Raw genomic sequence first — 13,899 nt, forward strand, 5'->3', positions numbered from 1 at the left:
ATAGAAGAGTTTAGGTGGAAGGGACCTTTAAAGGTCATCTAGTCCAACCCCCCTGTAATGAGCAGGGACATCTTCAACTACATCAGGTTGCTCAAAGCCCCGTCCAACCTGATCTTGAATGTTTCCAGGGACAGGGATATCTATCACCTCTCTGGGCAACCTGTTCCAGTGTTTCACCACCCGCATTGTAAAAGATTTCTTCCTTATAGCTAGTCTAAATCTCCACTCTTTTAATTTAAAACTTTTGGTTTAGTTTTAAAAAAATTCAGTTAAAAATTACATTAACGCAAAAGGCCCTACGGAAAAGTTTGTCCCCATCTTTCCTATAAGCCCCCTTTAAGTACTGAAAAGCCACAGTAAAGTCACTCTGCAGCCTTCTCTTCTTCAGGCTGAACAACCTCAACTCTCTCAGCCTGTCTTCGTAGGAGAGGTGTTCCATCCCTCTGGTCATTTTTGTGGCCTTCCTCTGGACCTGCTTCAACAGGCCCATGTCTTTCCTGCCCTGAGGACCCCCGAGCTGGGCAAAGTACTCCAGGTGGGGTCTCACCAGAGCAGAATAGAAGGGCAAGAATTACCTCCCTCAACTTGCTGGTCATGCTTCTTTTGATGCAGCCCAGGATACTCAGTTGGCTTTCTGGGCTGCACACTCTGGCTCATGTCCAGCTTTTCATCCACCAGTATCCCCAGGTCCTTCTCCACAGGGCTGCTCTCAATCCTTTCATTCCCCAGATTGTACTGATACAATTGGTGGTTGCCCTGGCCCAGGTGCAGGACCTTGCATTTGGCCTTGCTGAACGTCATAAGGTTCATATGGGCCCACTTCCAGAGCTTGTCTAGGTCCCTTTGGATGGCATCCTGTCCCTCATGCTTGTCGACCGCACCACACAGCTCGGTGTCATCTGCAAACTTGCTGAAGGTGCACTTGATCCCACTGCTTATATCATGAAGATATTATATAATAAATAATACAGGACTTATTAAGTCCCTCAGAGTGTGCAGCACTTGAGTAGTGTGGGTGGCCAAGTCCCACAGCCACACAGACAGCTGCTGTACCTGTTAGCACTTTCCCTGGGTGCTCCCAGGAGCAGTGGACAGAAAGTGTTTTTGCCTGCTCTGCACAGAGTGGAAGTGCTGAAGTCGGCACTGGCAGGGCAGCTTTCCACATCCTCTTTTACAGCATGATCATGCTTACTTAGACTGCCCAAAAGAGAAAGGTCTGAGATTCCCCTCCAGATGCTGGGATGTCTGAGGCAGAGAGTACAGACCAGTCTCACATCTATTCTGCCTATGTTTGTTCTGTATGACAGACCCTGGCACAAAGCAGGGGTACAAACCCTGGTATCTAGCGGGGGCTAGAACAGGTGATCTGTTCTAGCCCAGATCACCTCCACCAGTTCACAGGACCTGCAGACAGGGGAGGGTTGGTTTTTTTAAATTTTTTTAGTGTTGTATTAATTTTAAATTTCCTCAATCTCTGACACGTCAGGGAGGGAAGAAAGAAAATCTCATCACCTCTTTTCTCTAGAAGCGTGGTTCAAAGAGGAAATGACAGTATGTTTTAATTTTTTAAAAGTTACCTCAAGCAAAATAAGTATTCATTCTGTGCCTGAAAGCATCTATTTTCTGAGCCATAACTTCTAGTCTCTGCCATTCATAATAGGTTATTTGGCTTATTGACATTCCTTAGAGATGTCCCAGTCCCTGGCAATACGTCTATTAGGACTGATTTCTACACACCCTGAATGGGTTCTGGGAGGAGCTCTTAGCACTCCAGCCTCTTAATTTTGTGCTACTACTGGGGGTAGTTGACATGCGAGTTGACTTTCTGCTTGGTTCTTCACTACATATCTCATGAATGAGCCTTTGGTGCATAAGTTGAGCTGGGTGTTGCTCAGATGAGTCATGCAGATAGGAAGCAACTGAAGGTAAGATGTTTGGCTGCCAGAGAGCAGGATAGCCCTGGACAGCAGCCCAAAAGATACTTGTGTCAATAAGTTCCCCAGATTATAATGCTTCCTTGCCACCAGCAACATGGGAAAGAGGTAAAACCAAGTGACTAAGTGCAGGCTGGGTGAGAACTCTTTAAGCCATCTTTACCTCCTCGCACTGTGTTGCCTGTACCCCCAGCTCTGACTGCTAGAGCTTACTTAACAACAGAAAGCTGGCCTGAGGGTCCTGGAGTCATTGCAAAAATTAAGATACTGCTGGTAAATAAATCATCTGTTGGTCTGACATGGATCATTAAACCATATCAATAAAAGATGTGTATGGGGTGACTCAACCACAGACACTCCAGTACTTGCTTTTACTTCTTTAAGTACAGTGTGCTTAAAGAAAGAAAACACCCCAAATAGTCAAAAGAGCAATTCCAATTTGGGCCCTGTAGATTTAGTGCTGGTAGTGAATGCCTTTGTCCTGTACAGAATTTCTGCCTTCCTTTGGGGCAATTGATATCTTTCAGGATAACCAGTTGCCTGTTCTGTTCTTTGTTTATACTCATGTGCCAGGTAGAGGCAGGGATCTGAGCACACAAAGAAGAGCTTGCAGCTTCATTTCATTTCCTGCTGCCATGCAACTGCAGCCCTAGCAAGACAGTCTTTGCAAGAGGAGGTCTGCAGATGTGAGCGTCCAGCTTAAATGAAGCTTCTCTTCCTTATACAATTTCTCACTGCACCCTCCCCCGAGACCCTCATCAGGTCTCGGGGAAGTCAAGTGCTGAACACCTGTAGCGAAGCCTGGTGTGACAGACCCCCCGTGAGCTCCTGCTTTTGGATTCTGCTCATGCCAGCACAATAGTGACAATGGATTTGTGCTAATGGATTTGACCCTGGATTGGTCTGTCACAGCACAAACCCTGCCAGAGCAAATGTCCATGTTCCCCAACAATGCTGCTAGTATGGAGTACAGCAGCAGCTCTTCACAGCCAGAGTCCCCTGTGCACCTGAGCACTAGAGCTGGTTTTTGGAAACAACAGACTTCTGCTTTGTAAAAGATCCATATGAGACAGGTGGAGCCTGGTTTGTTACTGCCAGCAATAGGAAGGAGAATACATAAATAATGTGGAAAGTTGAACAATTGTTTTGTTTACTGCTCCTTTATCTCTGGCTACTGCCATAAAGAAATCAGCTATAATGCATTTGATGCCAGGTGGCAATAATACTTAGATCTCAGTGGAAATGTGTGCATCTTTAAAAGCTTGAGCAGCATAGTCAGATGAACGCTACCTTGGCAGACGATATCTTAGAGCAGTCTTCTGGGCCTGCCAGACTCTGCTTTTCATGTATGTTTATTGTTCTGTATAGCTGTTAGGCTACTTTTCCGATCGCACAGCCTTCAAACCAGGTGCCTGGCAGCAGCCATCTATTTCAAGAGGCATGTAAATTACCTTCTGTCCTGCTAGGAATTCAGAATACCTTAACAGAGCTGGCCGCAGGAAAGCTTCAATCTATTTCCAGCTTTCACTTTGGTAGGTTTTTGATATGTAGCTTGTAACATTGTACCTCAGCAACACAAGAGAAATGATGGCAGCAGTCACATTAAACTTCCCAATCAGCTACATGCTGGTTTCACATTGTTCTGCTAAAAGCCTGGCAGTGGCTTTTCGCTCACAGATGCCATCTCAAAACAATTAAATATCAAGGAGTGTCATTGCTGTCTGACTCACAACAGCAATGGCAGAAACACTGAGGCACCTTCAGAACTGGAGGTCTGTTTATGACCTTTCTTTTGGCTTCATTAGCAATACTGCTGTGCAATTGCATGTTAATTGTTATGAATGGCCAGTGCACCTGCTCGCTTCCCTGCTCAACTCTGAGCACAACCAGCAGTTGCAAGGCCCATACTGACCACTTATGCATCAAAAGTGGAAGAGCAACCAAGGCAGAGCAAGCAGCAATTGCTCTAGATATGTATGCTGGTATAATTTTGTACTGGGAAGAAGCAAGGGTTTCACCTGGTGCCACATCACACAATGTTGTTAGACGCAGCATCACTACAGCTGCTATAACTCTGTTATGCATATTCCTGATAATGTGGGCACCTGGGATTCACATTGCCTCCTCCATAAAACTGATGCTTATGCACAAATAATAAGAGAAGCCAAGCCCCAGAACTGTTGAAGAAAACAAGTGATCAGCCAAGTGTGAAACCTATGGACCAAAAAAAGAGGGAGAGAGGCAGAGAGACGAAGAGAGAATACTGACCAGGGCAGGAATGTTTCTGTGTACAATTCAGTGAGCAGGTGTATTAAACACCCATTGAAGATTTGAAATTACTGCAAGCTGTCTGGTTTCAGCAGCTCTGCAACATCTCTAGGTTAGCCAAGACCTGTATTTGCCACTCTCCTTAGCAGCTGATCTTTGGTCCCGGAGATACACTTCTGTAGCAATACTAGAGTTTTACAGCATGGGAGTCTCCATTGACTGGCACAGCAGAGGAAATGAAACACCATGCAAATTGCAGACAGGGGCAGAAGGGGAGCAATTGTGAAAGGAAGAGCTGATTTTGCTGGCACAGAGCAAAGGAGTGACCACCTGGGAGATGGTATGCTACAGTTACTCCTGACTGGCTGAGGAGACACACGAGGTTTTGGCAGGACTAAAAACACTCTGGTACTAAAAGGCAGCAGCAATGTGGCAGGTAAGTCCTCATGCCCTCATGGATACTGCTGATGGCCTTGCTCTGGAATCTTTCATGGCACTTTCCTGAAACAGGTGCCTTGACGGTGCTTCTCAGTCCCCAGCATGTACAGAAGCAAACTGTTCAACTGCAGGTTTCCATGGAGAATCTATTATGCTTTCTCCTGACAACCCTCCTTTAAGCAACATTGGCAAGCGAATATTGTGTTTTCAGAGTGGGGCTGATTTGGCCCTTAGCAAGGAAGCTGGGACTGGGCCTCTTCTATGCGTCACCAAGGCCTTGGATAAAGGTGGGCATCTGGGCTGAAAGCTCCCTGGTTCCTCATTATCCAGTGTCTTAGGCAGGTAAGAAGGGTATAAAAATTTGTATCTCCTCTACCTGGGGAAGGGGTTCCTGGTAGGCATGCAGGTTCCTGCTCCCTGGCATGCAGCTGTTTCTACCACACCTGGGGGATCATCCTACTCCTTCTTAAAAATTCATTGCCTAGCATTAGTTGCTAAACAGCTAAATACTCCTGAAGCTTCTACATTATAAGGCCACCCACAATTGCCTGTGCTGTCTCACCTCACCTTCAGCCCTGAGAGAAAGGTCTGGCTGATTTTCCCTCAGACAGCAGCATGCCCGATGCCAAACAGCCAGTTCTACTATTTTGGAAACTTGTTTATCAGAAACTGTTCAAGACACCAGCCTCTTCCCTGCTGAAGCTGACCCAAAGTGCATGAAATCCTTCTGACCCCACTAGATATCAGAACTCCTTATTAGAGATGTTTCTTCTTGCACATCTGAAGTTCCTACCAAGGAAGAGCCAAAGCAATGTAATGCATATAATTCACATTGCTTTTATAATGGGAAAGCACACACACTAGGGAGCTTTAAACAACAGAGATTTACAGGCAATGAGCCAGGCAAAAAACCCCAGTGTTTAGCAGTTGTTAAAAATTATCAGTCTTGCTGAAACAAATGAGCTAGATTGAGACCTTGCTATTATTAAAAGATAGGAAAACCCTAATCAAAATCACATTTCTGAAATTTTTATCCGCTGGCATTGAAGTCCACTATTCATCCTTCATTGGAGCAGTCAGCCTGCCTTTGGATGGCCCATTATCAGCCTGTATTGCTGTCCCTCCCAGTGGCAGCACTGTTCACACATCAATGACTAATACTGGATCAAATCTATTTTACTGCCAAGCAAAACAGTTATCACTGGTGAAAAAAATTGGAGCAAATAATGTTTGCTCCAAAATGTAAATGACAGCATGCCCCAATAGCAGGCTTATTGTAATTATTTTCAGTTCTGGTAGGTTATTACATATGATGGGATTTTTCTCTACTTTGAAAAAGCAAAGAAGTAGCTGATAACATCACTTTGCTGGAAGTATTCCAGTGCTGGACAGACTAGATATATGTTTCAAGGAAGTGCAGTGGGATACTGAAAGCACTAGACTGCCCTGTGGAGTGGGGCTTTTTTCTCCTTAGCTTTTCAACACAGGGAGAATGGTGGCTGCACCATGGTGTTTTAACAATCAGTTGTTCCCTCTTTGGGACTGATCACCCCTCTGGTTCCTTTTCCTTACCATGCGTACGTCCGTTCCTGCCTGCCACAACAGCACTATGCTGGTGCTAACCAAATGCTGCCAGCAGCTCAGGTCATCTGCTTTCTCTCTAGCTTCTTGTGGCACCACCCACACCAGATTCTTGCACAGCAATCAGGCACTAGCACTAGGTGCTTTTCTGGGGCCGCAGCCCTAACACAATGACTTTTGTAGTCTATTTCCAGTTCTAGGGAGAAAACTTGGGGTTCAACCAGGTAAGATAATAGTTCAGAGCTAATGGAGCCAAATTTTTAAAGAGGGTCTAAATGAAACCCCCAAACCCTTCTGAGCCAATTCAGAACTCTCTTAACTTTTCAGACTTGGAAGGTTTTGCTCCAAGATGATTTACCTTTTGGAAAGGCTTTTCTTACAATGTAGGTCCAGTTTTAGAGGGGTGGGAGGAAAAGAATTGTAGTAACTCTCATGAAGGGGGATATTTGTCCATTTTGAGTTGGACCTTGAAGCTGAATGACCAGTATTGAACTCTGGGAACTGGCTTTTAGAACTATTACTTTTTCTTCATCTTTTGTAGTCTGTATAGCATACTTAGAGACTGGCTAGTGCATAAACCAGTTGAGATGAGACATTGACACCCCTACACTGCTGGCATTGACCAGCTGTAGCAGTGTGACAAGGTGCAATTGCTGAACACCCATTTCACTGGCTGCATTTTTTTTTTCTATGTAACAAATCTGTTCAAGGAAAACCCATTCTCTCCAGTAAATGATGCGCAGAAAGTGGCATTTCCATTAGAACACCCAGTGCATAAATAAAAAAGAGAGCTTAATTCTCTATGTGACACAATTACTTCCAAAAGAAAAAACTGGAAATAAATACTGCAGTGAACTTATCTGCAGGAATTTATGAGACACTAATTGGTTTTATCCTTAGTGACACTGCTAGGGTTACATCGTGAAATATGTGGTATCGTAATGCTGTGAGAATGGGCATATTAAAAGTGCCTGAAGATAAGATAAAAATCCTGTTTAAAAGATTATGTCTAGAATCAATTTTCTGCCAGCAGCTGGTCTGTCAGCACTCTACAGGAAATTCTTCTCTACAGCTTCTCAGTGAATTTTCGTTCCATCAGATACACAGCAATCATTGTTACATGTTGAATGTATGACAAATACTGAACACATTGCAGTTTGTGTGCTTCTGCTCACTAATGCAAATTAAACTATTACTGTAGTCTTCAATACTGGAACTAGTACATCAGGAGGAAGAATGTTAATGCAGTACATCAAAATGCCTGTACTGCAGAAGAGGTCAATCAGACCGAAAACTCCACAGGTTTTGCTGCACAGGAAAGAGAAAAATAAGAAGGAAAAAAGCTGCTGTGAATCGTTAGCAGTAAAATATTTCCTGCCTCAAAAACTGTTCTGAAAAAGCAGGAAATCATCTCCTAGCATTCTGCTGCCTTTTCGTTCTTCGTATAGCAATACCTCATAGCCACAGCAGCAGGCACCATGCAGAAGAGGGCATGATTTCCGCCCCGAGAGGGCCGCACCGAAGGACGCTTTAACTGCCACGTCTTCTTACACTTGCTGTGAGACTCGGGTCTTGAACAGTTCCTGAAGTGTATTTAGTGCTTAAACTGCTGCAGCTCAAGGGGGAAAGAGAGCTGCGGGGAGAGTGCAACCAGGGTTTGACGGCATTATTGCCAGGCACACGGAAGCTTTCTATGCCACAGGCAGAGTTCACCTCCGTTACCACAGCTTTCACTGGAGCCCACCTGCCCGCAGCATTCATGGAACACCAGGCTTAGTGCACTCTGAGCGGCAGTGCGGAGCCTCAGTAGAGCTGTGAGGGCACACCGCAGTTATCCGAGCACTGCACAGCCCACTGCACCTCAGGTGTGTGAACACGGAATGGAACCACCGGAATAGACACAACGACTCCTAGGGAAACCGTACGAGCTCCATACCGAGCTTCGGTTTCGGGCAAAGCCCGGCACCGGTGACGTTCCCCGCCCAGCTGCATCCATAGCCCTCTCCCGCAGTGCCGGCGGCGGCGAGGGCAGCGAACGCGGCGGTAGCAGCGGGCAGCGCTGTGCTCCCGCTCCCCTGGGCCGCGGGCGGCCATGGCGGCCCCAGCCCCCCGTGAGAGCAGCGCCCGCTCCCGCCGCGCAGCGCCCCGGCGAACGTTGGGGTCCTGCGGCGAGCCTCTGCTGCGGGGCTGTTCGGACTGCCTGCTGGGCCGTTGACTCTGCAGCTGCCCTTTGGGACGCGGCCGGGGCAGTGGAAGCGTTTCTCTAAGGCTGCAGCTGAGTGTCAGCCGTTGGTTTTCGGCGCTCCGCCCCAGTTTCCCTCACGCGGCACGTCGCTTTTTTATCAGGCAGTGCTCGGGACAGCAAAAGACGGCGGCTGAGAGCGGGGGAAGGGGACAGTATGGCGGTGGCGGCGGTCGGCCGGGCCTGCGCTTATGGCGCCTTCCGAGCGGCGTGGCGAGGTGATGGGGAGTGCATGGTACCGGGGGCACCTCCTCGGGGAGGCGGTAATCGCTTGCGGGCCTGCCTCCCGTAGCAGCGGCCCGGTTCGGGCAGCCTCCAGAGGAGGAAGGGCCCCGCAGTCTAGGAGAGGGGAGTATGTGTGTGCACGTATGTGCACATGTGTGTGCACATGTGTGCGCGCTTAAGCGTGGAAGGTGGGTTTGCTGCGTCCCCTAAGGCTTAGGGGGACCTTGTCGCTCTCTACAACTACCTGAAAGGAGGTTGTAGTGAGGTGGGGTCGGTCTCTGCTCCCAGGTAACAAGCGAGAGGACAAGAGGTAACGGCCTCAAGCTGTACCAGAGGAGGTTTAGATTGGATATTGGGAAAAATGTCTGTACAGAGGGGGTGATCAGGCATTGGAACAGGCTGCCCAGGGCAGTGGTGGAGTCACCATCCCTGGAAGTGTTCAGAAACCGTGCAGATGAGGTCCTCAGTGACATGGGTTAGTGGTGGACTTGGCAGTGCTGGCATAGTGGTTGGACTTGACGATCTTAAAGGTCTTTTCCAACCTTGATTCTGTCATCTGAGGCATGACCTGGTAAGGGCAACCCACTGCGGCCTACTGCCTGCCTGTGCTAGCGTGACGTCAGCAGCGCTGCTGGGGGACAGAGGGAGAAAAGAGTGTGTGCTGCAGAGGTCATTTTCATACTCAAGTGTCTATACATGCGTGTATTTGTGTTTTGTAAGCCCTTGCAATGATTTTTTTCTCTATTTTATTAATTCCAGCATGGAAAAAGTGTTTTGCTGTTGTTTGGAGTCAGCTCCGTCTGTGAGACTTCACAGTGGTTACTGTGGTACAGTATTAAACATCTAGTGATAAGAACAATGCACAGAGAAGCAGGAGCTACTTTCTACATTTGCAGATAAAAACACACCACAGTTGCATACATTCCCTTGTCTGTCCAGTCACTCCGGGTTCTACAAGACCTAGATGTGAATTGTGGTTTATATCTAAATAATGCTAACGGAACTTTCAAAACAAACAGTATTTTTAAAAAGACTATATTTTGCTAGTTCGTATCAACCTAGTTGCTCTTGCATGTGTTATTCTTTTCCAGGACAGGAAGTGTGATAAATACCTCATGAAATAAGTAGTTTTACACTTCCATTGTCATCAGCACACAAGTTTGCTGTTGTCACTACTTAGTAGTTTCCATATGTTATCCTTCAAATGCAGTAAGCATGTACTTCAAATCATAAATGGGCTTTAGGCATGCAGATCTTATTCATCATTACAGGGTTTGGGGCAGGACAGCTGTGCCCTTGAAACCTATATCAGTTATTATCTGTTATCCTGTCAGAGTAACTTGACCAGTAATATGTGCCTTAAGATAATGGAATGAGGTGGTTTACTTTCTCATTCAAATACTGTTTTCTTGCCACCCATTCTACCTTTCTCTTGTTACGTCTTTCTGGACATTTTTATTTGATAGGAATATAAGTTTGTCTTCTAGACGTCTCAAATTCTTCTGTAGGCATTTATTTCTGCGGTCGCTTTTCAAAAATCAAATGTACTATTTTTCCCAGTAGAGGTTAAAGTATACTTAGGAGGAAGGGAGAACACGAGTATTTTTTCCACTAAGGATCAGAATTGATTTTGGATCTGTCCTTCAAAAATTGTGGTCAGAAAATTGGGAAGATTGTCTTTTGATATGTCATGAGAAATAATATTGTGTAACTGAAAACTTCTGCTGGGTGGCAGTTTCTGAATTATGTAGTTAATCTTGATATAGGTAATTTTTGTGATCTGCATGCTTCTCATAAGAGAAAACTGAAATCTTTTCATTATATACTGTTTTTAAGCAGTGAATACTAGCGAGGTTTTGTCACAAACTTAGAATGGTATAAGTGTGGTTATTGCAGTACTCTGGGTACCTTATCCTTTTCTATTGCTAAGCATCCTCCATTTGCAGCTCTGCTGCCTGTGTTTCAGCAACTCTGTCCCCATTCACCCAAGCTGCCTTGGCACTGTTGCGGAGCCTTTGGGGCAGTATTTCCTCTTGTTCTCATGCTGTTGTCCTTATGACCTTGCTGCTGTGAATCCCAATAGTATTTGGTGGGTTCTCCTGGGTAGCAGCTGGCAGGAACAGGAAAAACATCTCTTCTTTCCTTTGCTTTCGTCTGGGTTGTAGGTTTTGGAATCATTAGGGGATGCTGTGACATGCCTTCATAGTGCTTAATAGCCTGTATGTATCCAGTGAGGAATTACAAAGGTCCTGATGAAAAGTACATACTATGGAAAATTCCTATAGGGGAGATGATTTGCAGCATCTTTTGTTCTCACTTTTCCTCCAAAGTAACTTCCATTGTTAGAGTCACTGTATGCCATCAGCTGTGCGCCCTGCTAATAAATCTAGGTGAACCTGTCTCAGGATCCTTTATAGAGCCTAGATAGCTTGTATTCACTGAAGTTCTATGCAAAAGTGATAATGAACTACATGAATGCTTGTGTGTTTTCCAGGGAAAGCTGGCAACTGAGGTGGAAGAAAGGTCAGATTACATTGGTAAAAGTGTATTCAAGCTTGGTGTTAGAACACTTGGAAGCTGGGCACATTTTTTGCTTTCAGCAGAGCATGTCCCTTTTTTCTCCCCCACCTTCAAAGGCAAAATAAAGTGCTCTAGTTTTTTTTTTTTTTAGCTTCTACAGTCCCCTGAAAACCTCCTTGCCTCCACTCCTTAAAAAAAAAATTAAAAAAAAAAACAAACCCTAAGCAGTTAATGAATTTCTGGTCTTTTTCCTTTCTCAGGGCAATCTATAACGAAGTGATGCCCATTCTGTAGCCAAACTGCAGTTAAAGTCTGAGCGTTCAGGGATGTTTGAAAGCAAGCAAGTGCTGTTTCCTTGGTGGAGGGAAACATTTTCCCTGTCTAATTACAGTATCTATCCTAAAAAAGAAATAATACTTCTTGCAAATAGACCAGGAAAAGTAAAGGGCTGCAATTGCTCCTAAGTAATTTATTAAAATAATCTGTGTCTTCAGGTGTGACTCTCTAACTCTTTCTGATTTGATTACTTTGGTGTTCCATGCTTAGCCCAGGTAGATAATGACCCTTTCCATATGCTGTGATTTTAAATGCATAGGTTTTAGCTTGAGAAATTAAGTTCTTCACAGTCAAAATTTTCCAAGGCAGCTGGAGGGTTTTTAAAAAGCAGTTCGTGTTTTACAGTGGTTTTCTTAAGTGATTTTTTTTTATTTTTTTTTTTTATTGCTGAATATATGTATATTTATACTTGTATAAAATTTTGTATTTATCCAGCGAAAGACAGCACTTAAAAGTCAGTGCAGGGTTTTAGTCGTAATGTTTATAGAAGGAATGTAAGTGCCACCAAGAAGTTAATTTTATGTTAGTGCAGAGCATGACTTAAACGCAGTAAACATGCAGGTTTTTTCTGCTTTATTGACATGTCTTTTGCTGGTGGCGAGACATCAGTCCAGCATTCATGACCTGCCTTGCTTTTACATGTGATTCAGGTTTTAGATAAGAATCCCATCATATGTTTGGGGGATGCATAGGGAATGGAGGATATGATGCATTAACTGTACATACTCACATGTCAAAACGCTGTTTGATTGAGATGTGACATTTCAAACTGTTTGCAGTTCATAAATTGATTCTTTGCTCTCCTTTCAAAGTGTCTTTTCGCTTGGTAGCAGTATGTGTACACAAGTGTGTGGGTATACTTTATTAAATACCAGCACTCAGTGTTTCAGACTTTGGGAATCATGTAGATTTGGTTTGGTTAGGTTTTGGGGTGTTGGGGTTTTTTTTTTTTTGCCATGTCTTCCTCCCCTCCTCTTTTGTCCTGCTGCAATTCAGAGACCAAGTGTCTCATCTCCTGGTGTCCAGAATATGGTCAACACAGCCCATAGGCTTTCCTAGGCATGTAATTTTGATTGCCAGCTCAGAACTGGTATTCTCTCACTGCCAGCCTTATAAATTTAAATTGTTCTCACTTTAGAGAAGATTGAATCCTTAAAGAAAAATGGAGATTTGTCACTGGTTTCAGTGAAGCCAGGATCTCACAATGAGCTTTAACAAGGTCTATTATGAGTTGTAATAGTTAAATGTTATAGTACTTTTTTAAAATATCTTTGGATCACCAGACTTCTTGAGATCAGCTGAAGGTCTTCTGACCTTTTTCTATCACATCAGTGTTCATTTGGCTGTTTCTTTCTCTGACATTTGACTTTTTCCTTCTCTTCTATTCACCAGCCATAAAATAATAACCTGGCTCATGATGAGCCAGTTGAGCTACTGGTGAGCAGTAGATTTGTGCGACTCCTTATCAAGGAGTGTTGTGGATGCAAGATGTCTACATGGATCTGAGGAAATCACCTGTACTGAAAGTAGTCAGAGACAGAGAAAATATAAAGGAGGACAGTACTGTACATATTTGCTCACTTTTTACTCTTCCCAAACCAGCTGTTTATAGTGCTTATGGAGACAGAATGTTGGGCTGCTTAGGCCACTAGCCTGAACCACTGCATCTCTTCATAAATGTCCAGATTTTTTTCTTTTCATTTTTCTCAAAAAGGTGTTAAGAACTAGGAATTACTATGTCTTTGTATTAAAAGAAGCTTGTTCAAGGAAATTGTCAGGAGATACGTGCATTTACAGGCCAACAGGAAGTATGTGAAGTGAGCAAAAGTGTGCCACTTAAAGTCACATTTGAGATATGACAAAATTTTCAAGTGTGTGAAGAAATCAGGATTAGATTTTGCAAGTTATTTTGAAGCAATTTCCAGCCGTAGGCAGCTAAAGGGTTTAACAGGGAAATTATAAATACTGCCACACAGTGCAAATTTGAATTTGTTGTAGATGTATGATGTTCTTTAAAAAAAAAAAAAAAAGAAAAAAAATTGTTTCGTTGCACACCAGTCCAAAAAATAGATTAATACCTTGTGTAATTTGGGGGAAAATTATTCTCAGATGAGCTGTTAATTGAATCTTGTAGATGAACAGTTTGTCATTAAACGCATATTGAAAAAAACCCACAAAACAGCTCAATAATTGTGTGTGCTTATAGAGTTATCATTAACATTGTCTATGTAGTTTGTATTAGGAGTGACAACTAGTTCAGTAAGCAATGTGAAGTGAAATGAAGTGTTTGAGTAGTGACTGTAGCATATTGTTTGTATGTGTCTCATAGTATGACTCAGTGATATGTTCTGCATT

General features: G+C 44.1%; 1 protein-coding gene across 1 annotated transcript in view; it reads left to right on the plus strand.

The window, feature by feature from the left end:
* Nucleotides 1–7,466: 7,466 nt before the first annotated feature.
* The window catches only part of MRPS5 (mitochondrial ribosomal protein S5), a 45,811-nt gene continuing 39,378 nt past the window's right edge, over nt 7,467–13,899 (plus strand). The window contains exon 1 of the mRNA XM_030490753.1: nt 7,467–8,681. Within this exon, the coding sequence (XP_030346613.1) occupies nt 8,621–8,681 (61 nt within the window). The 5' untranslated portion in view covers nt 7,467–8,620. The remainder of the gene's footprint in view (nt 8,682–13,899) is intronic.

The sequence above is a fragment of the Strigops habroptila genome, chromosome 6 (genome assembly GCF_004027225.2).
Source record: "Strigops habroptila isolate Jane chromosome 6, bStrHab1.2.pri, whole genome shotgun sequence".
Lineage (NCBI taxonomy): Eukaryota > Metazoa > Chordata > Aves > Psittaciformes > Psittacidae > Strigops > Strigops habroptila.